The following is a 27,594-nucleotide window of genomic DNA, read 5'->3' as shown; positions in this document are numbered from 1 at the left end:
TACAGGGTGTTATCAGAAACAGCTAGAACATTGAGTTGTCATTGCTTCCTCCAGACATTGGAAATGCCTTTTCCTAGTGGCCCTCTTCAACAAGTCAAGAGGCACTCCATAACTCAAGATCTCTTGATCAAGACAGACGTGGTTTCCCTCTAGGGGAATGAGTGGTGTCGATGAATTATTTCCATTGTGATGAAACACACCATAAGATTCCTTTTCTTCAGTGAGTTGAAGGCTCTCAATCACTTCATTCCTACCATTAATTCTAAAATGGACACTCTGTAGAAGTTTAGTTAGAGGGTATCTCCAGGGGAAATCATGGCCTCTGTGCACTTGCAGAATAGGTATCTGCATGTCCTGGTGCACTCTAGCAATCAAAGATTCATTCAGTTTGTGATTCAGTCAGGCCAGAATCAGTCTGTCGTCCTTTTGATTGACCTCAAATCATTTCCAACGGCATTTGCAGAGGTTTAGGCTCCTCAGGTTGTGACCCTGCACAATGAGGGTAGGATGGAGCACCCATATTTAGACAACTGGCTCATGTGTGCACCCACAATGGACATAAAACAGAACATCTATCATGTTGCCATCTTCCTCAGGAACATGCATTCCTCCTGAACTTGGTATAGTCTCATCTCACTCGTGCTTAAGACTCGCAGAACATAGGGGTCCGGATAACAACTGATGTGGGTCAGGCTCATTTCTCCAATCCAGGTTCAGAATCTAGGGATTCAGCTCTGTGGTTGCCTTATTTGCAGCACAATATGTCCGCTGTCCCCATTTTAGTCCATTGGACCCATCTAAGGATTATGGTCAGACAGATCCCCAGGTTCTGATCTCTTTTGCCTGGGGAACCCCATCTTGTCCTGCCTGTAAGCTGGAAAGCACAGGAATTGCGGTAAAGCCACACATGTTTGTTGGAGGATGGGCTAATAAATGCCAGGGGTCAGGGGTGTAGAGCCACTGATAGAGCTCTTTGTGACCTCAGACTGTGGTCCTATTAGGGAGCTTGTCATTCCTCAAATTGGGGTGAATTGATGGCAGTGTTTCAGGCACTGCAGGTTGATCATCCTCAAGACCTGGGTGCAGCTGTTCTTGTTTAAACAAACAATAGGACAACCAAGTCATAGTTGAATCTTTCAAATGGCACCAAATCTTATCCATCTGCTCAGCATGAGATCACTGGCCAGAGATTCAGGTCACGTTTCCCGGCAGTACATCCGAAAGGTATGACTAACTGTGGAGCAGATGCCTTATCTCAGGACCTTTGATTGTCCCCCCAAATGTTCTCCTATTTTGATTGAGATTTAGTTGTCCTGGCTTGGAGATGTTTGTCTCCTGGCAGGTTACCAAGCTCTGGTAGTACTAGCCCTGGATTCTATATGCTGGGGAGGAGGGGTGGAAGAGGTTGATACTCTACCCTGTCCCAGGCCGGAAGGTCTTCTTCATACTTTTTCCCTGATTCACTTTCTCTGGAGGATTATATTGTATGTGCCTAATTTTCAGGCTTGGGTGTTGGAGAACACTCTCTTTTAGCCCTGGCCAGGCTTCCTCTCCTCTACAGGTGGAGAAGAATTGGGTTTTCCCCATGGTTCCAGGAACTTTGAGTGCCCCTCTGTTTCCCCTCTTGACTCTCCAGAGACTAAGGTTAAGTGCTGCGCCCTTGAGAGTTCAGGGCACCTCTGACAGTGGTTTTCTAGTGTAGTGACCTTGCAGGGATCGACCTTTGTGGATTCCAGAAATTTTGCAGGGATTCCATCGTGAGGCAAGGGCCCACCATTATATTTTTTAACTTGGTGTGTCAGTCTGTGGTGGATTGCATAGCTTAACATTGTGAAGAATTCAGTCATTTTTGTTCTAGTTCAGTTATTTTTGTATGGTTTTGATAAGTGCATGGTGGTTTCAATTTTTAGGGTTCAATGGGCAACCAACAAGGCTTGAATGGAACCTTGGGGTTATTTAAAGGACTTGGGGCTTTATGCATTATATTTGTTCTTAGGAGGTCCACCTAGGCATCTCCCTTTGTTGGCTTTGTTTTAACTAAACACATGAGAGAGTTGGATTAACTGCTTTGTGTGCCAGCCTATCTTTGGGCTTTTTCTGACAGGGTAAACCTGAGGTTAGATGCAACGTCGTTCCTAGAATCCATCCTAAACTGAACCCTTAGCATAAAATGTGCTCTTCCTTCCATCTTCCCTGAACCCATTTCAGAGCACCTTAGATCGCTGCACTCTGGAATACCAGAGGACTAATTTCAGATACCGGGTAAGGACTGCAGATATTGCCTGTTGTGATTCGTTGTTTGACAACTTTAACTCTGCTAGGAAGTGTCTTAAGCCTTCTGGGACTTGGCTTAGTAGGTGGATCAGGTCTGCCATTTCCTCAGCCGAAGCTTCTGTGGGTACTGAATTTCCTATATACACGAAGGCAATGTCTCTCCGTGGGTGAAGGCTCAGGGGTGTCTGCTTCTGGTATTACAGGGCTTCCTCATGGAATGTGCTATGTACTTTCATTCTCCATCACTGTCTCCAAGTAAGTAGCAACAGGGAGATAGATTTTTGTTCCAAGGTGTTGTCCTCTGGGTCCTTGCATTCACTGTTTCTTTTGTAGTACCGCTGCATTAAACGTTCATGTCTGTTGTGCAAAGTGGCCCCTCAAGGTAATTTCCAATTACACAATTCTTCATTGCCCATGGGGGTAATCTTCTTCATCCCATTCCTTGTTCCCCTTCCCTCATGCCTGACTCGTATTGCCATCCAACCAGATTAGTAAAATTGCAAAGATCTTAAATACTGTTCTCAATAGTAGCTGGGAAGTTGACAAGTAACCGCATTAGGAATACTTAGCTAACCATTTATCGGGTGAAAAATTCCCTTTTTTTGAAGTCATTCAAAACCCCTACTCACATAAGCATAAGCGCACTTAACTGATGTTTATATGCGTACCTTATGACAAATTCTAGAATTTAGATCTTGTTATACTCATGGAAACTACCAATCAATTCTATGCCTGTTTTTATCTCTAATGTTTAGCACTAGTTAAATAAATGTCACTTTATGTAAAATAGCTGTTGCAGCCTGCCTTTATGTCCTGATGCCCAATCTTATCCATCTTCAATTAACTAGCTTTTCCGATCTGTTTGATACAAGGGGCATATCATTAGCAGAATGAACTACATTTTCCATTAGGCAGTTTGAGCACATACAGTTTGTCATTAAGCCATTCCCTACTAGGCATATCATGGTACTTTCCATAGTCTTGCACATGCCTGATCACTCATATAGGTGATTATAGTAAATATATATATATATATGCCACCATTTATTTACTTTTATCCCTTCAGTACTAGCATATTTGGGGACAAGTATGTGCTTCACAGTGAGCGCCAGAAGAATCTTGAACTGTTTATACAGAGATAAAATGGATGAAAAATTGTGTGGAGAATATGTTCTTCAGTCATTATTTTGAGATAATACTCTTTTTTTATAACTCACAAATCCCTACTGACATTACCAATGCCTCCCCAATTATCTTCAACTAGCCACTTACAGCGTTGGAAGCAAAATTGAGATGACTTACACAGAATTTAAATGACCATGATCAATGACTTGAAACAAAATGTAAGTTACTTGGCAGAATCAACACTGGTGACATACCATATCAAAGATCAGGTGCATGCATATAATGTGTGATGTTGCCACAATTTGAATAAATGCATAGCATGTGCACTTTATCAACACCCATATTAAGACATCCCTCAAAGTGGTATATCCAGTGCCTAAATTGAGTCAGTGGTTGGATGTGGGGGCACCATTACTTATTTTTGGTGTAAGAAATTAGGTTACTGGTTGAGGGGGTAAAACCATACCACAAACCTTGTCAGGTTGAAGTCACAAGCAACTCCAAATTGACCTGTACGGATCCCTCTGGGAGCCTGGTACAAAACCAGTCAGGCTTAACTTAGAGGCAATGTGTAAAGTATTTATGGAGCACTTCAAACAGTAATAAAGTGAAACACAACATTAAAAAAATCACACACCAATTTAGAAACAGAAAGTAATATTAAATGAATAATTTAAGACCAAAACGATATAAATCCAATTAGAACAACCAACGATATGCAATTTTAAAGATTTAAGTGAGAATAACACCAAAAAGCCCAAAGTGCTAATGGTGAAAATCTGGTCATGCTGGACTGGGACAAAGTCACAAATTCAAACGACTATGATGGAGCACAGGTCAGCTATAGGGACAGAGTTAGGCCCACTGAACAAGAGTACTTTAAATCCTAATTGCGGAGAGATGCGGAGTTCCGAGTCGAGGATGCGCCACGCATCAGTATAGCTTAGGAGCTGGAAAGCTTCGATGCGAGACCCTGCATCATCATCAAGGATGCCATTGATGAGGGGTTTGGGATGTGAAGTCCTGGCTGGAGATGCACTGCATACAGGATGGATCCGATGAAGCTGCAGTGCTTGTGATGTAGAGTCCAGAATCATAGTTGTGGATGCCATCAATAAGCGACTTGTGATGCAAAGGCCTGCATCAAGTATATGTAGCACTTTGATAGTTACTAGAAGTCAGGGATGCGAAGGCCTGTGCCCGAGATGAACCACACAGTACTCCTGATGTGGAGTATGGTGAGGCGTCATGCAGCGGCTCCAATGCAGAGTTTTTGGTTGCCAATGCGTTGCACTACGGCTCTGATGAATTAGTCTGCTCAGACCACATTTGGGCCTGGCATAGCATCTTCAGGCCCAATTCCAAGGGTCCAGAACTGGGGTGGCACCACTCGGGAGGGTAGGACTCACAGCTGGCTAAGTCCAGGTGATGGGAAGAAGATGGAGGAAGCATGTTCTGACCCTGAGGTTTCTGATCAAGAGGCCAGTTGGCCCTCAAAGTTACTCTAGTGGTCCTGGGTTCAAGATGCAACACTAGTCCTTCATTCTAGTACACAAAGGGAGTCACTGTTCCTTGTAGAGGATGAAAGAGGAAGAAACTTTTTTTCATGTGCTACTCTATCTGGTGATTCTTCTTGTGAGGGAATCTGTGGTATCTGTGTCTATTTTTTGATACTACCTGTTGTCTGTGGCATTCATTGTTGTAGGCTTCAGTGTTGAGAATGACGATTACTCTGCCGTTGTCTGCAGGTTTTATTGTAACTGTCTGATCACTGTTGAGGTCTTCAAGGGCTTTCCTCTCTCTTGTAGGTAGGTTATTATAAACCTTGTTCAGTTGTAAGCCCTTTATGTCTTGTAGTACCCCCTTTTCATAGGTCAGTATCTCGGTGCTAGTCATTGCTGTGGTAGGCGTGAATTTTGATGGGTTACGTAGGCCTGTGTCTGCCGTGGTTGTGTCCGTCTTGTTCATGTCCAGCGTCTGAAAAAGGATCTCAGACATAATTTCCAGAAGGAGGTGTGTAATTCACCAGTGGGTCTAAACGGGTCCTCTCTGGAAGTGGGGACAAAGCCTATTCCTCTCTGTAGGACTGATTCTTCTGTTGGTGTTAGGGTCCTGTTAGACAGGTTAACCACTAATTTTCTTGGTTTGGCTCCTTGTCCTGAGTTGTTCCTCATCCTACGACTATTGCACTTGTTTTTGCACCGAAACCTTTTAGCACTATTTTCCTTGCCTTCTCTCATTTCACAGTTCCCGAGTGCCCTCACTGATCTCATGAGGTCCTGACTCTAATATTAAGGGGTGAGAAACATGATGTATTTTGTAAAAAGAAACAAGACAACAGTGTCTAGAGGTTTGCCACCAATGGTGGGGCCTACTTTGCGGTATTATCTACCTAAACAGCAATAGTTCATATACTTACCTTATGAATGAGCCTTTTTATAGAGTCACATCAACCTGGGTACATTACCGAGGGTTACCGTATGAACGGCAGAGTAAACGTATGGATATAGAACTACACTGGCAAAATCTAATCATTGATCTTATACCTATTTGTGTATGTCTGTCACTATGCTGAGAAAAATCATTTTAATTATTCTCATCACTGTTATTATACATGCACTTATGCCAACCTATAGCGATAATTATCACGCTAAAGGTAATGCGCACCAGGCCCTCCAATGGATGACCCGGACAACCTATCATGACAAGATATTAACCATACTACACTTTTGTCCTACACTTTCTCTCTTTTCAGAAACAACAAACGTGGTGGCACTGGTTAGTTCAGGCCGCCACTGATACTAAAAGTGACCTTCCTTAGGTCCTGAAGAAGTATTTTGGACCTCCTTCTGAGGCCACATACAGCGCGAAACATATTGAGCGTTATATATGTCCATTAAGGACATATACCCAGCAACAGAGGGACATAATATCCCCTAGAGCAGCACTACAAACTTTGTTTTAACAATGACAGAGGGATCACCCTAATAAATAGTACCCACTCTCCCCCCAGTCATTTTTTAACACACCACTTTAGACTTCACTGCCTCTTATGCACACGCACCCAAACGGCTTCTCATCAAAAGATCTCTGATGAAGAGACCCTTCGGGGGACCCGTAGGGCTTTGCAGCGCCGGCCCGACGAGGAGCAGAGCCCAAATGATGAAGCATGACATCCTTTGTGTTGTGTGAGGGCATTATGATGAGGACACACTGTCCCCCACAGATAGAGTAGCACACGAAAAAAAGTTTCTTCCTCTTTCATCCTCTACAAGGAACAGTGACACCCTTTGTGTACTAGTTACTTTTTGGGACTAAGGATCACTGGACCAAATAATCAGCTCCTAGTGTCCCTCCTCTCTATAAATCGGAGAATAGTCCTTCATTCTGACAGGAGTGTAGCAGGATAGCAGAGTGGCAGTTCTTCTTGCAGTAGAGCAGCACACACAGCAGTACTTCCACTAAGACTTCCACCAGTGAAGATGTGTACTGAAGAGTTGGGATCTGAGGTCAAAGATTTATACCTGGTGCTCACTTTGAAGTAGAAGAAGCTTCTAGAGGTTTCCACTTACTAAAGGTGCATGGAATTTCCTGCCTCTCTTCCCTGGCCACAGATTTTTTGCAGTCACAATAGACTAGTGTCAAACCCCTTTGTGAGAGTACTCAGGCAGGCTCTTTGTGATATGGAGCAAGGGTGCCTGCGTTGGCGCTAAGTTGCCAAAATGGCGCAAGGGAAAGTACAGGAATGCACCATGTTGCCTAAAATACAGCACATTCCTGTGACGCATGCACAGCAAGGTAACTTGCTGTGCAGCGCTGTGTTAGTTCTTCCCAAACAGTGCCCTTGCTATTTGGAACACTGGTGTTTAATTGCAGCAGTCATCTGCTACTTAGTGGAGCTTCGGGCACCAGCACTCTTTCATTAAAAAATGAAGCACTAGGAATATCCAGTGATATATAGCATTAAAAAAATCCACCATAATTGCACTAAAGTGTAAGTAAACAATATAATGTATTATATTATAAGCAGCTACATTCTGAGATGCCTATTTAATTCAACCATTGAGCTATACAAAATGATTAAATGCTCTACTCAGAATAATGAACAATCGGATCAACCATTTAAAAAAGCGATTTCAATTGTTTGTCTATGTGTATACAATGCCAAAAAAGCACTCTTTACATATAGAATGAGCCAATAAATACATCAGTCATATTTGCTTCCTCTTTAAAAAAGTCCAACCTCACAACCTATTGGTCCTTAGTGTAGCAAAAGGACCTTGCTCAATAGTTTTAGCTTTCTATTTGTAATGATATAAACATACTATTCTACTCGACAGCTTCCTGATCTCCCCCATTTCTGTTAAACACTCATGTACGAGAGTTCATTTCCTGTACAATTTAAGGGAATTCTGTTTAATTCAATGTAATTTTGCAAATCCCAGCACTAAATTAAAATATGTGCATTCGCCTCTAAGCAGACCAACAGATTTTGGAAGTTACCTTCAGCATAATACAGGCGGTAGGTGATATATTAACCACACTATGGCCTTCTGCCATCACTATCGCACCACAAAAGGGCGAAATAGAAGGAGTGCAGTGACATCATCACGCGTGTCTCAGAATGATTGATTTGTGGCAGAGGCAAATTAGTGTGGGTCAGTCCAGGCTGTGTCGATCGTACACTCTTTCCTGGGGAGATATCAGAACTCAGCCAAAACAGGGAGATGGCTGTGGCAGTTTCAGCTGCTCGGAGGTGTTAATACAAATTAAATGGGATGACACAGTCTTGGCTTCCTGGTACTCAGCTTCCATGGGTGAGATTGCTCAGATGTTGACTTACATGCTACTGATGACGCAGCAGAAGAGTTTTTATGCAGCAGGCGCTAAATTAGAATTCAGGTGAACTGTCCCCATCTGCTAAGCTGCACATCAGTTGTCTGCCCCCGAAAGAGTCAGGGACAGTGCACTGATTTATCAAAAAATGCCGACTTCCACCTGTGTGTATGTATATGCTTGTAAAGTAGTAGAAGCGCTAACTCTTCACCTGTGGCCTTTGGCTCCAGGATGCACCCCTTTGGCTGTATTCTGGAAAGTGCTCAGGGGGTGCAATGGGGATGTTCGCCCGTTTTGTGCACCCCGCAGGGAACTTTGGTATTACAGAAAGGGCTGCAGACACTTGTGTGGCCATTTCTGTAATACAGATTGTGTGGATGCACATATCTTGGCAGCGCTATCACCAGAGCGTATTCCCTCATTTGCATGGTGGCGTGGTCCCACGCAAATGAGCAAATGCCTTTGTCTCTGCATCCGCGCTGTATTATAGACGCGGGTGCAGATGCAAAGAAGATGTGAGAAGGCGCATTGACAGTGCACAACCTAAAAGTTGGCACACTCTTTGTACACCCCCTAATAGCATCCCTCTGGACCCCCTAGACATCCCCTTACAGGAAGGCGCAATCACTCACTGCACCTGGCTGCAAGGGTGAAATTCTTTCGTAAAATGTTATTGTGCACCTTAGGCAATAAGATACAAAGCGGGGAAAACTGCAATATTTGTATCGTTAAAATTACTTATCATCACCTGCTGCTATTTGTTTTACCTGTTTTCAATTTGACTGTCTTTTCTGCATCATTCATCTGAGAGTCCACTTCCCCAATGACTTGAACACAGTGTGCCCCATTACAGAACAATCACTGCCAGCACTAAATTGTTGGCAAGCCAAAAAAGCTATTAGGGTAGAAGTTAAACCTGGTGTTATTGTCATTAAATATTGTCAACAATGATAGGGAATTAGATATAACACTCATGTGCAATGCATTATCTTATGGCTGAGATTACCGGCCTTCTTCTGCTACTAGAAACCTTTCCAGTAACTCTGTGAAAGAAGATGGTGTAGCATTGGGCTAGATCAAGAAATACTGATACACTACAGCTATACTTCCGTCCTTTACCTCTCTCTCAATAACTAGGATTAGGATAAATGTGAAGTTACAATTTAAAGATTTTAGCAAATGACAGTTTATCAGCTTTGTTTACATGCACTAGGTAATTGTAGCCGAAAGACTGTCCATCCAACTCTGAAAGCAACCCTACACTGCACAGCCTCCTAAGAGATCTCCTGATAAAACTGTTACCAAATGATGCAGTTGTACTTTTCCTGACCTACTAAGATCCCAGCCTTGCATTCATCATACACACATAACCATTTGAATGCAAAGCTTACCTAATTTTCCATGCTTCCATTTGTGTTTTATTACATCATGTACAGACCTGATTAAGTTATGCCATACTTTACATTATTTAAATTCTTTCCCAGTACATGACAATCAAGTAAACCATCAGCAACAAACACGATGGATACAAATGACTGTCACGTAAGTTGATTACTCATCCCAAAAATAATTTTACAGAATTGTTAAATTTGACATTGACCACTTGTGATGCTCTTTGTCATTAAAACAAGAAGCACGGTCCACTGTAAGGCAAAATATCATATTTGAATATGAACAGCAACCATCAAACCACAAACACAATGAAAAAACACCACGGACAGCATGCAGTTTATTGCCATACACAAGCAATCTTCATCAGGTATGTTGTTTATTTCATCATCAATCACATCTATCTTTTGGAAACTATGATTCTAACACCGACTACCGACAAGACCAGGAATATTAAAATATTTATCAAAGAGCTCAAATATAATTCTTTACAACCCACTACTCTTTTGGGCGGTTGCTACTGCTATAGTCTAAGGAAGCATTGCAAACACCAAATTAATACAGAAAAGAAAACAAACAAAATGTACTTAAAAGACAAAAAAAATGCGAATTGTCTAAATGTGACATCTATTGCTCTCGATAAATATATATATTTTTTTTTGCATTTTCTAATTTGACATCTGCATCTAATCACATGAAACCATTACACATATGTAGTGATGGAAAATCTCAAGGCAGCTAGCAATGCATGTGTCGTGTCCGCTGATCAACTACACAAATTAGGTTCTTAAAAACACAGATGCTCGTTAATGGTATTCTAGGGCAGTCAAATGGGTGTCAGTCAGGGTTTGTCCTTCGATTTCTCAGAGGGTGGCGCAAGTAAACAGTGACTGCATTAAGTGTGCTTTCAGAACTGCTAATGATATACCACCAGGTACTTGAAACGAAAGGCACACATAGTACGTACATAACCCACCTCAACCCGTTCTCTGGTTGGTTTGCTAAAGCATGTCTTGTACTGTCACATTCTGGCTCATGCATAACGCTGTGGCGGTACCTGTGGGTCGTTGGGCTGACGTTTATCTTCCGGGGGACGCTGCACGATTCAAATTTATTGGCCAATGTGACGTTGTTCCCAAAGAGACAGTAACGTGGCATTTGCACGCCAACGACTCCAGCGAAGACAGACCCGCTGTGCAAACCAATGCGCATCTAAAGAAGAGAAATACGGAAGATTAGAATGTTGGCAACCCCCCGCCACTGAGAGCACTGACAGCTGTTTATTTAAGGAGCTTGATGTGACTGAGCAGCACTAATGACGCATGAACCCCAGGAGCCAAGTCTGAGTGGATTACAGAATGCTACCAAACGACCCAGGCTGGCGCACGTGCTTGCCTTCTCCGCGGATTCTTCTTCCATATGCTTAGTGGGTTTGATTTGCATGTACCTCGGTGATCTTATTCGCAGAAGAATTAGTACATATGAATAAGACTGACTGGGCCTGGCTAGTATACCGCACACTGTGTAATGGACACATTCACTGAAGAATCACACAGCAAAGGGCAGCAACGTCGCTGCACTGGATTGAGCTAGCGAGAGAGAGCATCACCAAGCCATATCTGCTAAGCTATGGTGCTGCCGCAGCACTGACCACGAACAGGCTGCCTAGCGCCACGCACACACCTTTGCACCACAGTACAAACGTGTAGCATAGGTTTCGTCCAGCTAAGGCCCCATTCCAGTACAAAATACTATGCCTACACCAACTTATAAACTTTTCACACATGGTATGTGTGCTGTACTGATCAGCCTACACCCAATGTGTGAAACATTAGAAATAAACATATTGGTTCTTGGTAACGCCTGCCTTGAGAAAGTGATATATTTTGGTGAAAAACCCACATCTACGATTGTTTGTAGAATGAGCTTTGTGTCAAAAACCATGGGTGGTAGAGTGAGAACAAGATATCTTGCATCAGAACAACCCTCCACGCAAATCAAGGCAAAGTAGCACAACACGCTATTTGCATTACATTTTGGGCTACTTTCCACTACAATTTATTTTTACACTGTAAATGCTTCAGGAAGTTTGCATCAATTAGTGTCACTTTTTTGTGACTTTGCACTGGTGCAAATTGTTAATAAATCTGCCCCCAAAAGTATCAGTCTTATAATGCCATTCGCTTGTTCCCTCTATTGGAGTACAAGGGCATTGGCCCTGAGAGAATATTTTCTTTGGCTAAAAATACATTTGCTTTTGTTTTTAATACTCTTCATTGACAGCTAGGCAACAGAAAACTATTTTCACTGAGTTACAATCAATGATGAAATGTTTTGTACAGTACCTTTTCGATAATGCGCATGCCCTTTCTGCACAGACATGCTTTTTTCATACAATATAATATACATGTTTACTTTAAAAAAAAAAAGACTAACAAATTGAAATATAATATCCGTGCACAAACTTGTGTCCTCGCTGGTACTCATGCAAGCTTGCCGGGGTTCTTTTACAATTGCTTTGATGCCTTCGGTCAAGCGACCCATAACTCACAACATGCACAAACCTCCTCTTTATGGGTTCTTGAAAGCATTACTTCTTCATGCAGGGAACCAAATTAGAAACCCAAGGGCTCCTTGCATCAAATGTGTGTCGAGGTTGTTGACTGGTCTGTAATCTGGTCAGTGGTGGCTGGTGACATTTGAAAGTGGTGAGGTGTAAAAATTGTGTCGGAGTGCACTGTGGCGAGCGAGCGAGCCTGAACAAGCGAAGGGGGATTTGGGGGGGGCGGGTTCATCCCCTGAGAAAATTTTGAAAAAAAGAGTGGGCAAATGGTGCATTTTCAAGCAAATTACCAGGGACACCTTAAGGATTTTGGGGGTTCTGTCTGTCCAAACGTATTCAGGGGCTCAGGCCCCTGTTAGGAACAGCTTTGAATATATGATCCAGTTTTAGATGTTTCATGCCCTCTTTGGCCAGGTCACTGACAGTGCACAGCCAATCGTCCAAAATTCTAAATGTGTTTACATCTATAAACATTCATGGATAGTAATGACTTGTGTTTTCAATATTGCAACACAACAGCAGCTCACTTACATTATGAGAAACATTTTCTGCACCAGTCTGCGTTCTTGCTCTATAAATACTAACACTATTTGAAGTGCAGAGTAACTCTGCACTTCAAAGAGGGTTAATAGAGTGAGAACCCAATCCGAATGTAATTCAGAACTGCTTTTGATGAAGGCGAAGATTCCAATTGCCTCTGAGGGACAGAGAAGGCAATTAGAGCAATTGAAGGACAGTTGCACAAAGCAAATGGGCGCCTTTATTAACAAGCATTTGTAATGCAATAGGTGTCGCATTTGTGAGAGTTTAGACTACTGGCATATAAATGACAATGCCTTTTATTTATCTGTTTTGATAATTAAAACATAAATAAAAGGCATTGTCATTTACAAAGCCAATAGCTCAAACCCTTATAAATGCAAGACCTATTCAAAGAAGCGGCCGCCATTGTCCCGGGCTGCTTGGAAAGTGAAAGCACGCATTTCGCAGTGAATGTTCCAGGAAAGCATGTCGTGCTTGAAGTAGGAGAAACTCATTAAAGAAAATAGTGCTTACAGACTAAATAAGACACACTGTGTAACAACAGAAGTAAAAGGGACAGTCCTCATTGGAGGTTACAAATGAAAACAAGGTGGTACTAAGGAGGGCTTAAAAAGCCTATCAACGAATCAGAAGCCAGCATTTCCAATGGAAAATGACACAAACCAATGGAAAATATGAGTGGAAAGTGGGGGGAGCTTCAAGTTCAAACTCGAACACAGCATGCCTCGCTGAGCAGCGCAAGCGCTGCCCAGGCTCTACCTAAAAGGACCTTTATTTAATTGTGCTACACACAACTTCACTGAAGATTGGAGATTTCGTTTCAAAGCCGTTCTGAATCTCTTCAAACTGAACAGCATTTTAATCAAAGCCTGGCAGATTCAAACTGATGGGTTGTTTTCCATGCTACAACATGTCATGCGTACTTCTTACGTCGCACACAAAAAGTGAAGTACGCCATGCAGGTAAGAGAGGCCTTTGAGAACCACACCACATCCGTTCCTCAGCACATCCCTTTCGCTCTTTTAATAGCCGATTCCTAAACAGACACCCTGGAAAATGAGCCGGCGCAAACTAAGAATCACATTTAAGACCTAGGCTTCCAGGCCGCTTAAACGAAACTAAAGCCGACGTCAGGTCCAGTTATCTAAACAGCATTCTAAATTAGGAGACTATGGCTCTTAATAGGGCTCAAACACATTCCAGCTCTGGTTATTCAAAGGTCTCTTTAGGAGGTTGCTGTACTCGGGAGGCAATCTGCTTCAATGTGCAGCCACTCAACTGTGAAGAAAACAACCAGTAATGACAGGAATATGCTTTTCAGAGTTGTTTCATTGGGAATCACTATAGATGGTTCCATTTCAGTTAGCAGCAATTATGGCAAGCCACAGAGGTGAGTAAAAAGGTAACTATTTCAGTGTACTGGTGACTGCCGGCAATCTATAGGCACTCTAAAAGCAGAGCAAAAGGTATTACCCACATCCAATGCGCCTTGGCAGTTCATAAGGACCCTTCGGTAGATCTACATCAGAATCACACATTCTAAGCTCATTAAACATGACAGGGACACCCAATCAGACTGACTGGAACAGAATACCCAGAACATATTATCACAGGACAATGCAGACTCCGGGCTGTGAAGGAAATGCCTAAATAGCTGCTGGGCACCACCAGACAGCCTACAGCCCCATCAAAGATGGTGAATGTGCATTACAAAAATGCCAGTAACACAACGTAAGACAAACAGGGCTGTGCAGCAGCACATAAACAGCCGTAGTTTACTAACCATCACCTACATGATTCCATCATTCTACATTAAGCATTCAACACACATCTATGCCACCGTGCTTCCATGTGTGTGGCATCTCCACACATACCACATGCAATTCTTATAGAAAGCACAGATCACAAAGTGCTTTGGTAGTCCCCTGCTGCCTCCCAAAAAATGAAAACAAGACTTCAGGATTCAGAAAACAAGCATCGCGGCACCAACGCTTTACTTTTAATGTTAAAAGTAAAGCGCGGGTGCCGCGATTATACCAAAAGTAAAGAAATAGATTTTTTTTCTATGTCTTTACTTTTGCTATAATCGCGGCACCCGCGCTTTACTTATAACATTAAAAGAAAAGCGCGGGTGCCGCGATAATACCAAAAGTAAAGAAATAAAAAAAAAAAAAATGTCTTTACTTTTAGTACAATCGCGGCATCCGTGCCTAACTTTTAATGTTAAAAGTAAAGCGTGGGTGCCGTGATTATAGCAAAAGTAAAGAAATAGATGTGTTTTTCTATTTCTTTACTTCTGGTAATAATCGCGGCACCCGCGCTTTACTTATAACATAAAAAGTAAAGTGCGGGTGCCGCGATTCTACCAATAGTAAATAAAACAAGCGGCACTGAAAGCGATCGAATCGCGATCGCTAGTGTCAACAACTAGTGGTGCGCGCACACCACAGAGGAGTGGGGGGGAGGGAGCGCGGCAGCGACAGCAAGGTGAGCGCACGCTGCTGAGCGTGCTGGCCACCGTCGGGAAAGGGCATTTCAAAGGTGGGACATTGTCTCGCCTTTGCCCAATCGCGTGCCTTTTTTTGTAAAAAAAAGTACCCGAAAGCCAATGCCTGACGTTTGAAAGCTGATCACACGCACAAGCGTGTGGTCAGCTTTCAAACCCCTATACAAAAGGGCTCTCGCCTGTGCGAGCAGTGCTGAGCACTGCAACGCTAGGGCGCGAGCCCTAAAAAGCAGTTCTAATAGTTATCGGCTGTTGCTGGTAATTTTGCAAATATGTTCTTTGGAAGGGAAGAATCGGGTTCTAACTTAGTGAAGATGTTCTTTCACTGCCGTAATTTTGTCTCAAGCAGTAGCCCGTCAGCGAAGGATGTAACATAAACGCGGGCAGGGTACATTAAAGCTTAGCAGAGATGTGTTAAATCTGTGCATCAGCCTCCATACTATGAGTTTGCATGCAAGTATTACCCTATTTAATGGTACTACTCCATTACCATTTGGTCTGCGAATGGTAATAGTGTAGTACTGTTAAATAGGGTAAAAGCAACCGCGGCCGATAACTATCAGAACTGCTCCTTTGAAACTAAGGCTGCGTGGCCGCAGGTTGGGCTTCGAGGTACGTGAGCTCAGCTGCACTTTTGAGCGATGGATTTCAAATCATCCAGCAATCTTACTGGCTATGACTATGGCAGCCATTGCCAAACATTTGCATATGAACGTGCCCAAATCATGCATAGATGTGGAACAAATAATAACACACTTTGTTCTTTGCATAGTATACTTCTGCTTGTCGAGGCCGGTAAATCCAAGCGGAAAAGCACTGCAGTCTGCACCCGAATTCACACAAGCAGAATACCGCTCTGTGGTAAAAATGGCTCTACTTCTCATGAGCACGCCGCCTACGCCCAGATATACATTTTTGTTTCCGAGCCTCTGGGAAAATATTTTTTTTGAAAGGTTAGGCATCATTTTCTTAACTTTTTGTCAGGCAGGGAACGGGGGACTGTTAATTATATTTTATAAAGTGATTTGCCCAGAATCACAGGATGTTGAGCCGACCATGCCAATACTCGAACCAGGTTCCCTTCAGGTCGGTGAACCAGGTTCGGATCTCAGCGACGATGGCTTCAACATTTCTCATTTGACGCAGTGTGCTGTGCAGTCATGGCTGTAATGGCCAGAGCAGACCTGCCGACTTTTGGACAGACCAAAGTCAGCAGCTGTGCTCTGGCCAGTACGGTCACCCAGTACGGTCAGTCACGGGCCACATGATGACTACAGTGCACTCACACACATGATACATACACTGCACAATAAACTAAATACAACAATATGCAGCGCAGCTAGTAGTCAGTACTCACTGAATCGATCCTCCTTCCCGAGTCTGACTCTAGTCTGCACTCAGCCGCAGGTTTAAGAAGACAGCAGCACCTTCAGGGCTTGCAATCTGCCTACCATGAAGAAGTAGTGTGTGCGCCAGGGCTAGTGTGTGCCAGCGAGGCCTCACCGGGCAACAAGGTCAGGCGGAGCTCTCCGAGTGCTCCTAACTCTCTCACTCCCTTCCATGTGTGAATGCACGCGCGCACGGAGGGGAGGGGGAGGAGGAAGAGGCTGAGCTAGGGCAGCAATGACCAATCACTGAACGGTTTCCCAATAAAGCCATGCAGTGATTGGTCACTATGCCTCTCATGCTCCTGGACGTGCCCAGTCACAGCAGGCTTTGCGTTCTCTGCCTAGAGACGTTAAGGCCAGGACTGGCTAAAGTAGCCAATCCAAGAGATTGGCCTGGGCAGGAGAACTCGCCGCTCCTTAGGCGGTCAGGGAGCTGCGGTTTTGAACCCCCCCTCCCCCAATGTATAGGCGAGTGGCGAGACCTTGAAGACTGCGCATGTCGGGCTGGCCAAGGAAAGGCACCCAGCCAACCCGACATGGGCATTGCTGCACTGGCTCTAGGCTTGCTGAATGCCTGAGTATTGCAAGTTGCTTTGCTACTAACCACACCCCCTCCCCCCCCACAGTGAGTGATGTGAGTGACGCCAGGTAATGCCCGCGGCTGAGTGAGACAGCTGACTGCTGCTGTACCGCAGGCTGAAATTGCATTTTATAAAGTAAGTGTGCTGTTGCCTGCTGGTGGGCCCTGGGGCAAAATAATCAGTGAGGCGACGCCCCAACGCCCACACAGAGGAACCGCCACTGAATCTGGTGTGTGGTGATGTCGCACACATTTAGTCACTGTAGAGCACTGTATATGCCTCAGCCAACAACAAAAATCACCCCAGGAAATTTGGTGCAGTTTGGTGAAAGTTGGCCTGAATCATTTAAAATGACAGGCTTACTACTGTATCAAATATTGCTTATTAGAGAAATATAAACGATTAAAAAACAAATAGTTTCTCGACAGTTCTGTTCCGAGGAAACAATTTGTACCATTGCTAGTCTCTGTCCTGAAGTAAAGACTCTTCCCACATGCCTTCAGAATCGGCTCTGACTTCGCTTTATTATCTTGTTACACCTTTAGAGAAACTACTGCAGGGACATTGCAGGGTCTACCAAAACGTAATCACAGTGTCCCTTTTGCATTTAACAAAATATCTATATGATCAAGAATAAAGAGTACAACAGTAAATATGCATATTATTGGAACGCATAGAACCTGATTTATGGATCAAAGAATTGTTTAGCCTGTTTCCTTATCACTTTGCAGTGCCGTGGCCACCATGGAAGCCCTGGGAGGGAATCAACTTGGCATAACAGACCAGAAGGTGGATTGTACTGTGTTGCCAGATGTGTTTGCAGGGGGAACAACCTTTACAACGCAACTTTTACAACGCACTACACTTACAACGCATTTTTTACAACGCACAATCCATTACAACGCATGACATTACAACGCAGGACACTACAACGCATTTTTAAAAACTACCTTTACAACGCATTCCATTACAACGCATACTACCATTACAACGCATACCATTACAACGCATAATATAGTAATTTTTACCCCTATACTATCCAACACTTACCCTACTATTGCACCCCCTGGAGTTAGAATAGTAATTTTTACCCCTATACTATCCAACACTTACTCTACTGTTGCACCCCCTGGAGTTAGAATAGTAATTTTTACCCCTATACTATCCAACACTTACCCTACTGTTGCACCCCCTGGAGATAGAATAGTAATTTTGACCCCTATACTATCCAACACTTACTCTACTGTTGCACCCCCTGGAGTTAGAATAGTAATTTTTACCCCTATACTATCCAACACTTACCCTACTGTTGCACCCCCTGGAGTTAGAATAGTAATTTTTACCCCTATACTATCCAACACTTACTCTACTGTTGCACCCCCTGGAGTTAGAATAGTAATTTTTACCCCTATACTATCCAACACTTACCCTACTGTTGCACCCCCTGGAGTTAGAATAGTAATTTTTACCCCTATACTATCCAACACTTACCCTACTGTTGCACCCCCTGGAGTTAGAATAGTAATTTTTACCCCTATACTATCCAACACTTACCCTACTGTTGCACCCCCTGGAGTTAGAATAGTAATTTTTACCCCTATACTATCCAACACTTTCCCTACTGTTGCACCCCCTGGAGTTAGAATAGTAATTTTTACCCCTATACTATCCAACATTTACCCTACTGTTGCACCCCCTGGAGTTAGAATAGTAATTTTTAACCCTATACTATCCAACACTTACCCTACTGTTGCACCCCCTGGAGTTAGAATAGTAATTTTTACCCCTATACTATCTAATACTTACCTTAAATGCAATTTAATATTATGCGTTGTAATGGTATGCGTTGTAAAGGTAGTATGCGTTGTAATGGAAATGCGTTGTAAAGGTAGTTTTTAAAAATGCGTTGTAGTGTCCTGCGTTGTAATGTCATGCGTTGTAATGGATTGTGCGTTGTAAAAAATGCGTTGTAAGTGCATGCGTTGTAAAAGTGTGCGTTGTAACGACATACATCCGTTTGCAGGATGCCTGACCAGTTGAAGGAGGTAGAAGGTGGGTTCATGGTGACACTATACTCCACAGGGCGGCAGAAACTTAAAAGAGCTCATGCTGAACAACACATTTTCAGGATAGAACGGATGCCAGTTGGATACAGTTATTAAGGAGAGAGAGTCAGGCGACTAGAGTGAGTGCTAGGACTTTGGAGCCAACAGAAATCACACTGTCTCAACCCGAACCTAGTCGCCAAATATATGGACCTTGAAATTATATCGGATACTTTTGGTGACCGGTTGGGCTTTACTCTTGACATTTGTACTATTAAAGACAAAAATATATATATAAATACATGGTTCTTGCCTTAGTTCCTACTCGCCAAATTACAAATTCATCTCTTAAATAGCTTCTTTGTGACTCATGATCCAAAGGTGAAAGGCTGCTTGTAGGTATAATTCACCTCACATTACCAGAAACTATGACTCTACCATTATGTGTAAGGAACTCGTTAAAGTGATATCTGAAATTCATTCACTGTGCAATCCTGCTTCAGCCATTATGGCTTCACCTACATTCTGACAATGTCTTCTGAAGCACATTTCGAGCAGTTTTGAATTTCTGCATGCCATCTTGACCAAGTATCAACGTTCATTGCAACCCGAAGCTGAGGCTATATCGCCTAATTTTGGCCAACTTTAGTTTCTCAGGAACCTAAAACGGGTTCATTCTAGTTAAGCTTTTAGTTGTTTATTAATTTATTTATTTATTTAACAGTTTTATATAGTGCCCCATCACAAGGGACAGTATTAGAGCACTCTAGATTTGAAAACAATGGTGCATAGTTTCATAAAAACACAAGTTATAAGTTTTAGAAATGTTATAGCATGGTACTGGGCATCAACAGAATAATTCCTAATGTTTACACAAACGGAAAAGGTGTGGTTTCACATAAATTCTGAAGAACGAAAGAGAAGGTTTGAGCAGGAAAAGAGTTACAAAATGCAACAGCTGTGTCCGTTGATAATAGTATTATGTGGTGTTAGATCTGTGGTCTCTAGTTGGCAGAGGTAGGTACCACTGTCCAAATAGGGACTCTTGCTTCTAGTCAGGGTAAGGGTGGATACACTCTTTAGATAACCCCTGCTCACCCCCTTGGTAGCTTGGCACGAGCAGACAGGCTTATCAAAGGCAATGTGTAAAGTATTTGTATCAACACTCACAGTAACACAGTGAAAACACCACAAATGCACTCCACACCAGTTTAGAAAAATAAAGGTAATTAATCTAAACTAAACAAGACCGAAACAACAAAAATCCAACATACACAGTTCAGGAACATGATTTTCAAAGAGTTCTAGGGTTTGCGTCAATTTTAGCCCAAAGTACCTGGTGATGCGACAAAAGTTCCAAGCGGCAACTGATGCGTCGAAAAACAAGCGATGCGTCACTCCTGAGACCCTGGGGAGGCGATGCGACAGCCCCGCTGCACGCAGCGGATGTGTTGTGACGAATCCGGTCTGTATGGGAAGGGAGGCGATACCTTGTGTAGATAGCGGCGCGCAGGTTTCTCCGGTCGGATGCGCCTCGCACAGGCACGATGCGACGATCTTCAGGGTGGCGACGATCTCCGGTGTGGCGACGATGCGCGGCTCAGCGTTGATCTTCTCCTCTCGCGGCCCCTCGATGCGTTGGCTCTGCGACGATGTTCGAAGCAATGTGATGCGGTCCGCAAGCAAGCGGTGTGATGATCTCACCCAGCGATGACAGGCTCTGCGACGATACTCTCAGTGACAGGAATCTTCCCGCACCGGGGCGATGCGCTCCGCGAGCGAATGACACGTCGATTTTTGCAGCGGCAACAGGCGCTGCGATGATCTTCGCGGCAATGGGAATTTTCTCGCACTGTCGACGATGCGATCCGCAAGCGAGCGATTCGTGAAAAATGCAGATCTTCTTCTTTCCTTCTTGTCCAGCTCCCCAAACAGCAGGCACAACTTCCAGAGGCCCCACAATTGGATCAAGCACTCTAGGAAGAGCAGAATTCACTCAGCAGAGTTCAGGGGGGAAGCTGGGGGTGACGTCCTTTTGTTACTGGGACTTCTTAACAGGAGGCCAGCTCTCCGCAGGCCCTTGGAGATCTCTTCAAGCAAGGGGACACAGCAACAGCAAAGTCCTTCATATCTCCTTGGCAGCAAAGCAACTGCAGGTCAGCCTACAAACACACAGCAGGACTGTCCTTCCTCTTCAGTCTTCCAGCTTTCTCCTTGGCAGAGGTTCCTTCTTGATTCCAGGATGATCTAAAGTTCTGTCAGGACTCAACTATCTCGTAACCACACGGGAGCAGAATGATGCCTTTTCCCAACTCTGCCCTCAATAAGCGCCTGCCAGTTTTTTCTGCAATCCTTTGCAGGTAAGTACTAAGGGGGAAAAGGGGAATTGGGATAAAGAAGAGACTGCCCGTATTCTTCTTTTGTTCTCCATCACTGCCTCTATCTTCTTTCTTCCTTGAGGATGTAAGTTAAAGCATTTCTATAATACCTTTGCTTTACCTTTCTTATGCTTCTAGTACTTTCAAATATTTATGCATGCATAATTGTAAAAGGAATTTTTGTCTTACCAGATGTCTTCTATGGGTTTGCCTCTCTTCTGTTGTATGTGTTGGCTGAAAGTATTTATTGATTTTATTTCTTTTCTTTTATTCTCTGGTGGTACCAGATTTCTTTCCTCTATTACTCAAGAAGAATGAACAAGGTAAGTGTACATTCTGTATGAGTTTATATAGGGAATTACTAGTTTTCTTTCAACTAACTTACTTGTTACTATCTAACTTTCACCTTGAATCTTCTTCTTCAAATTATTAATCAGGTAAGTAAATATGTAATGAAGGTTAACTCTCTCTGGTTCTTAATGATTAAGATCCAACACAAGCCGACTTTTTCTTATTGTTATGGTCGCAGTGAGATTTACCTTTTTAATGCTAGTATGCAATGTATGTCTTGTGAGCTTTTTCTGTCTATTTTCTTTGTCCTTCTATACCAGCCCTCTCACCTCCTATGCATTATGCCCAACTCATCCTTCAGAATATTGATAAAATTCGGACATTGAGTATGTAACCAGCTAGGAAGCTTCTGGTGTTCGCAGGGCAATTCAAATTCACTAGCTCGCGATGTAATTCTTTTATTATTAAGTCTAAATCTTTTTCAGCTTCAATACAGCTCATTTGCTATCAGTAGCGAAATCTTGACTGAAACGCTACCCCTTTTAGACCTGCGCAATGTCTACCTTTATTATCACTGACTTGTCCTCTATCTTTTCTTCGTGTAGCGTTATTCAGACTAAAACGCTACTCTTCTGACCTGCGCACTGCCTACTTCGATTCTATAGGCATGCGCGGAATTGAACACTAACCTGGTGACTTCCAAATTGCCAGGGAAACCGACGCTGAAGGACCGACGACCTTCGTAACGCTCCCTGACTGAACTATTCCACGACGACGACGAGGTAGATCTGTATCGGGTCAAGCTCTCGGTGAAGTGCGCCTTGGACCGTTAGTGCGCGCTTCACCTGAGCTTCTCAAAACAGGGGGAAAGACTAGACTGCTAAATGGCGAGTGTGCTGGAGGCCATCTTAGACGTCCAACGTTGCCAGCACACTCGCCAACTCCAGGCACAACCAGTCTTTGAATTAGACTGCTGAAGGGAAGAGGTGGATGTAATAGCCACAACAGGGCTGCGAGGACGAAACCTCCCGTGAGCCCTGACAAGTTCAGGGGTTTGGGGTCCTGTACTTATACCCCAAAAAGTATTTGTTCCCTTTGTGCAGGAGGGCTCTGAGTCCAGCAAAAACCAGTTCTGGGTGGATTCTGTCAGTGGACACCTTCTTCCTTTGAGAGAGAGGGGCAGGGTCGTCAGATGCTCAGCAGGAGATGCAGCCAGCATTGTGGAAGGCAGGCACAGCCCTATTCAGGTCCCAGGTGCAACTCCTCCCACCATTCTAAATGCAGATAGATTCATTCAGCCCTGGGCTGACTCACCCTGCCTCCTGGGATTTCCCAGCCCTGTCACTCAAACTCCAGACAGTCAATTCACAAACAGGCAGAAGCACACAGAAAGGTTAGGCAAGAAAACAGCTATTTTCTAAAGGTGCTATTTTCAAACCCAGGATCCAAAAATCATCTTTCCTAAAAGATAGATAATTAAATTCTGAGTTCAGGGATACCAGACTCTAAGTTTCCATCTTGCTCCTATGGGGAGATATGCTGGTACACATGGGACACAGCATCCCCCATTCTATCTTATGGGCAAGATGGCCTTTCAATAGTGAAAAACGAAAATGGCTGTAATTCACTACCAGAGCATGTCACCCACACTAGTACATGCTCTACCTTTCACATACACTGCACCCTGCCCGGGGGGGGGGGGTACCTAGGGCCTTCCATAGGGATGTCCAATGTGTATAGAAAGGGAAGGGTTAGGCCTGGCCAGTGTGGACACTTGTCAGGGCAGCAATGCAGTTCACAGACTGCGTACAGGCACTGCAGTGGCAGGCCTGAGACACCATTTTAGGGCTACTCCCGTGGGTGGCACGATCAGTGCTGCAGGCCCACTAGTAGCATTTGAATTACCAGCCCTGGCACAGTCAGTGCCCTTTACTAGGGACCTTACAGGTAAAAAAATATGCCAATCATGGATAACTAATCACAATAACAATTTATACAGAGAGCATGTGCACTTTAGCACTGATTAGCAGTGGTAAAGGGTCCAGAGTCCTATTGCCAACAACCACGGGTCCGGAAAAATAAAGGAGGAAGAAGCAAAATGTTTGGGGATAACCCTGCAAAAAGGGCCATTTCCAACATGTGGTTTTAAACTTCTAAATATTGGTAATTCAAAGAACAAATAGGTCCTGCTTCCGAGTCCCCTTTCCCAAGATAGCTTAGCTTATTTAGGATGAAAACGTTATTGGCTAGGGAGCATATTTTACATATGAAACTTTCTTTAGTGGAAAGGCAAGGTAGGATTCGCTGGCCATTCACTGGCCATTCTATGGCTACACTCAACAGTCAGACTTTTATGTTCAACAAGGAAGTTCAATCGCATCATTTCAAGTTATATTTTTCCAGTGCACAGAGCTTGGTTAGGTATGACTATGGATGACTACACCTAATCACACATGGCCACATGCTGGGATACTAATCGTTGATACAGCCATTAGGTGCTGTTGCTGCTTTTAACACCCGCATTTTAGCTGCTTAGCTGGTCACTTGCCTTAATTTTTATCGGGATTGTTTTAAATTGTGTTTTAATTTTATCAAGCACTTTGCACTTTGTTGTAGCCCTTACCTCTGACTCTGCCTTTTTGCACACCAACTTGGTGGACCTCCTCAGTGCAAATAGCCACCCTTCTCTCAAGGACTAAATCTGGCTCTCCAGATGATCCCTGTCCTCCGGGGATTCTCCACAATATTAGCCATTTCCTTAGGCCGTCAAATCCACTCTACTAGGCTCAAAATATGGAAGGACTTTGGTCTAGGAGTATTGGGCCTCTTCCTAACCTCACGGAAATTAATCACCTGGCAAGAGGTCTTAGATAGATCTGATAATCGACTAAAACCTGAGTTTTTGGAGTATCTCCAGATTGTAAACTTTATAAATAAATATAATCTGTTATCATGCGGGATGCCATCAGTACACGCTACGCCTTATACAAAGCCAAATTGAAGGGGGTGAGAAATTGGTATACCTTACTGAGAAAGGGTGAAGAGTCCCCCCTGGTTGAAGAAGTTCTGGCCAAAATAAAGTATGAAACTAACTGTTCCTTCTCGGGTCAGGAGTGGGAGGCTATAACCCAGCTAGGAATTAAGGCCCTTAGAGCAGCGTATTTTAAAAGGATGGCCTTTTCATCTCGGTGGTTGGCGGTTGGCCTATCTCACCCCGAAAGCTCTTAATAAACATTTTTCTGGAGTGGAAAATAAATGTTTTCGTTGTCAGGCTCGAGGCGGGGTCGATTGGCTCCATATATTTTTTACATGCCCAAAATTTGAAACATTTTGGCGTAAGATCTTTGCGTCAATAAGTCAGGCCATTAATAAGACGCTTGACCCCGCGGCCGAGGTGGCTCTTTTTGGCATCTCAAAAAAAAGGCCTGACCTGACCAAAGCCGAAGAGACATACACAGCGAACTGTTCCCTAGTGGCTCGTTCCCTAATCCTTCAAAATTGGAGGTCTGAGGATGTACCTTCTTATTCAAAATGGGTGAACAACATGCTAAGGACAAGGAGGTTTGAAGAGGCCTATGCCAAGAGAGTCGGGGCAACGAAAAAGTTTACTAATGTTTGGAAGTTCTCCGATGTCTGGGAATCTATGACTGATATTTAGCACCTTAGCACTCTGCACTTTATTTTTGTATGTTCCAGGATAGTCACGATTTCACTTTAATGCTGCAGGGCTCTTTGCCTATTAGAATGTTTACCCAATCAATGAATACGATACATATTGGGGGGCAAAGGCAAACAATAATAATAATGTATGCTGCTGTTTAACCCTGCAATATTTTAGTATTTAGCCCTGTTAGCACTTTTGAAACTAGGAAGGTAGGAACATTAGCACTTGGCACTTTCTTCTTGTATGTTTAAGGGAAGACACAACTGTATTTTAATGCAGCAGGGCTTTTTAACTAGATAGAATGTTTATTCATTTAACAAATACGATCTATATTGGGGGGTAAACAACAACATTAACGCTAGCAATTGGTCAACCCTGCTGTATTTCAACATGTAGCACTGCTAGCACCTTAGAAACTATGGAAGTAGGAACATTGTTTTCTGTTGTTTTTTTTGTTTTTGATAATGTTATTGACCAAATGATCTTTCCAGACTTCGCTTGTCTTTCCTAAAGTTTTTTTTTATTATTCCCGATCATTGATTATTGTACATTGTATGAATTGCCTATCTGCTCTGCTCAATAAAAAATAAAAAAATAAAATAAAAATATTGGCCATCTCATTAGTCCTCAGCTAGCTAGCATATTCAATCAGATGCTTTCACAAGGATTATTCCCAACAATGTGGAAACAGGCCAGCATTTTGCCATTATTAAAAAAAGCCAAACTGGATATAATAGACCCGGCAAATTACCGACCTATTGCGAGGTACCGCTTCCTGCGAAAATTTTGCAGAAAATTGTAAATGTGGAACTTTCCACTTACATTTTAGATAACCACATTCTAGACCACAATCAGTTTGGATTCAGGGCATGTCATAGCACTGAGACAGCTCTGATAAAGACCACGGAGGAAATCCGCACTGCACTAGATGGTGGAGGGCCGGCCGCTCTTATCCTCCTCGACTTGTCCGTGGCATGTGATACTTTGGACCACACCTTGCTGATAGAACGATTAAAGACCATATGTTTAGGAGGAAAGGCCCTTTCGCTTTTAACGCCGTTTGTATCAGATAGAACTCAGGCAGTTCAATTAGGCGATTTTAAATCTGCACCTTTTATCCTGCCTTGTGGGGTGCCACAGGGCTTCTCGTTGAGTCCTACGCTTTTTAATATTTATGTGTCTGAATTAGCACCTTTGATCAGAAGTTTTGATCTAATTCCCACCTCGTATGCCGACGACATCCAGTTGGTCATCTCAACTATAGACAAGGATGTTAACTACTCCATCAAACTTCATGATTGCATGGTCTCTTTGAGCAACTGGATGAGTAGCCACTGCTTAAAGCTAAATTCTAGTAAAACTGAGGTGGTGCTATTTGGAAAGCTTTTTCCTCTATGGTCGCCAGTTTGGTGGCCAAACACCCTGGGCCCCCCTCCTACACCGGTAGCCAAAGCTAAAAGTTTGGGGGTCATAATAGATGAGAAGCTTAATTTTAAGTCTCAGATTTCGAAGGTGGTGTCTTCCGCATTTTTTACTATCAGAACCGTGCGTAAAAAAGTTCCGTTCTTTCCTAAACATACCAGAAAAACAGTTCTAACTTCCCTGGTTTTATCAAATTGGGACTACTGTAATGGCCTATACATTAACTTACAGTCCAATCTACTCAGAAGATTGCAATCGGTACAGAATGCCGCCGCCAGATTAGTGCTGGATGTTCCCAAACACCATTCCATTAGGGCTGGGATTCAGGAGTTGCATTGGCTGCCAGTTGGCCAGCGCGTAAAATTCAAGGCACTTTGCATTGCACATTAGGACCTTTACAGAGAAGGTCCACAATTTCTTTGGGATGCTTTTAGCTGGTACTCTCCAAGCAGACCGCTACCCTCGGCCAATGCTTTCCTAAAGCCCACCTCAAGAGTCAAAAGGATGAAATGGGGGGGAGGAGTTTCAGACATAGCACTATCAGGATATGGAGCTCTCTTCCGCTCTTTCTCAGGAACATTTCATCCCT

The 27,594-nt window shown here is 43.4% G+C and overlaps 1 protein-coding gene across 2 annotated transcripts in view; it reads right to left on the bottom strand.

Annotated features, from left to right (window-relative positions):
• GUCY1A1 (guanylate cyclase 1 soluble subunit alpha 1) overlaps positions 1–27,594 on the bottom strand; it is a 436,773-nt gene that overhangs the window by 47,388 nt on the left and 361,791 nt on the right. Inside the window, exon 8 of one of the 2 annotated variants that reach the window (XM_085641712.1) lies at positions 10,682–10,836. In XM_085641712.1, the coding sequence (XP_085497838.1) occupies positions 10,682–10,836 (155 nt within the window). Of the gene's footprint in view, positions 1–10,600; positions 10,837–27,594 lie in introns of both variants that reach the window. The other variant, XM_085641711.1, reaches the window with a different exon arrangement.

Source organism: Triturus cristatus, chromosome 2_2, assembly GCF_964204655.1.
Source record: "Triturus cristatus chromosome 2_2, aTriCri1.1, whole genome shotgun sequence".
Taxonomy (NCBI): domain Eukaryota; kingdom Metazoa; phylum Chordata; class Amphibia; order Caudata; family Salamandridae; genus Triturus; species Triturus cristatus.
The sequence above is the reverse complement of the archived record's forward strand: the minus strand, read 5'-3'. Positions and strand labels throughout refer to the sequence as shown.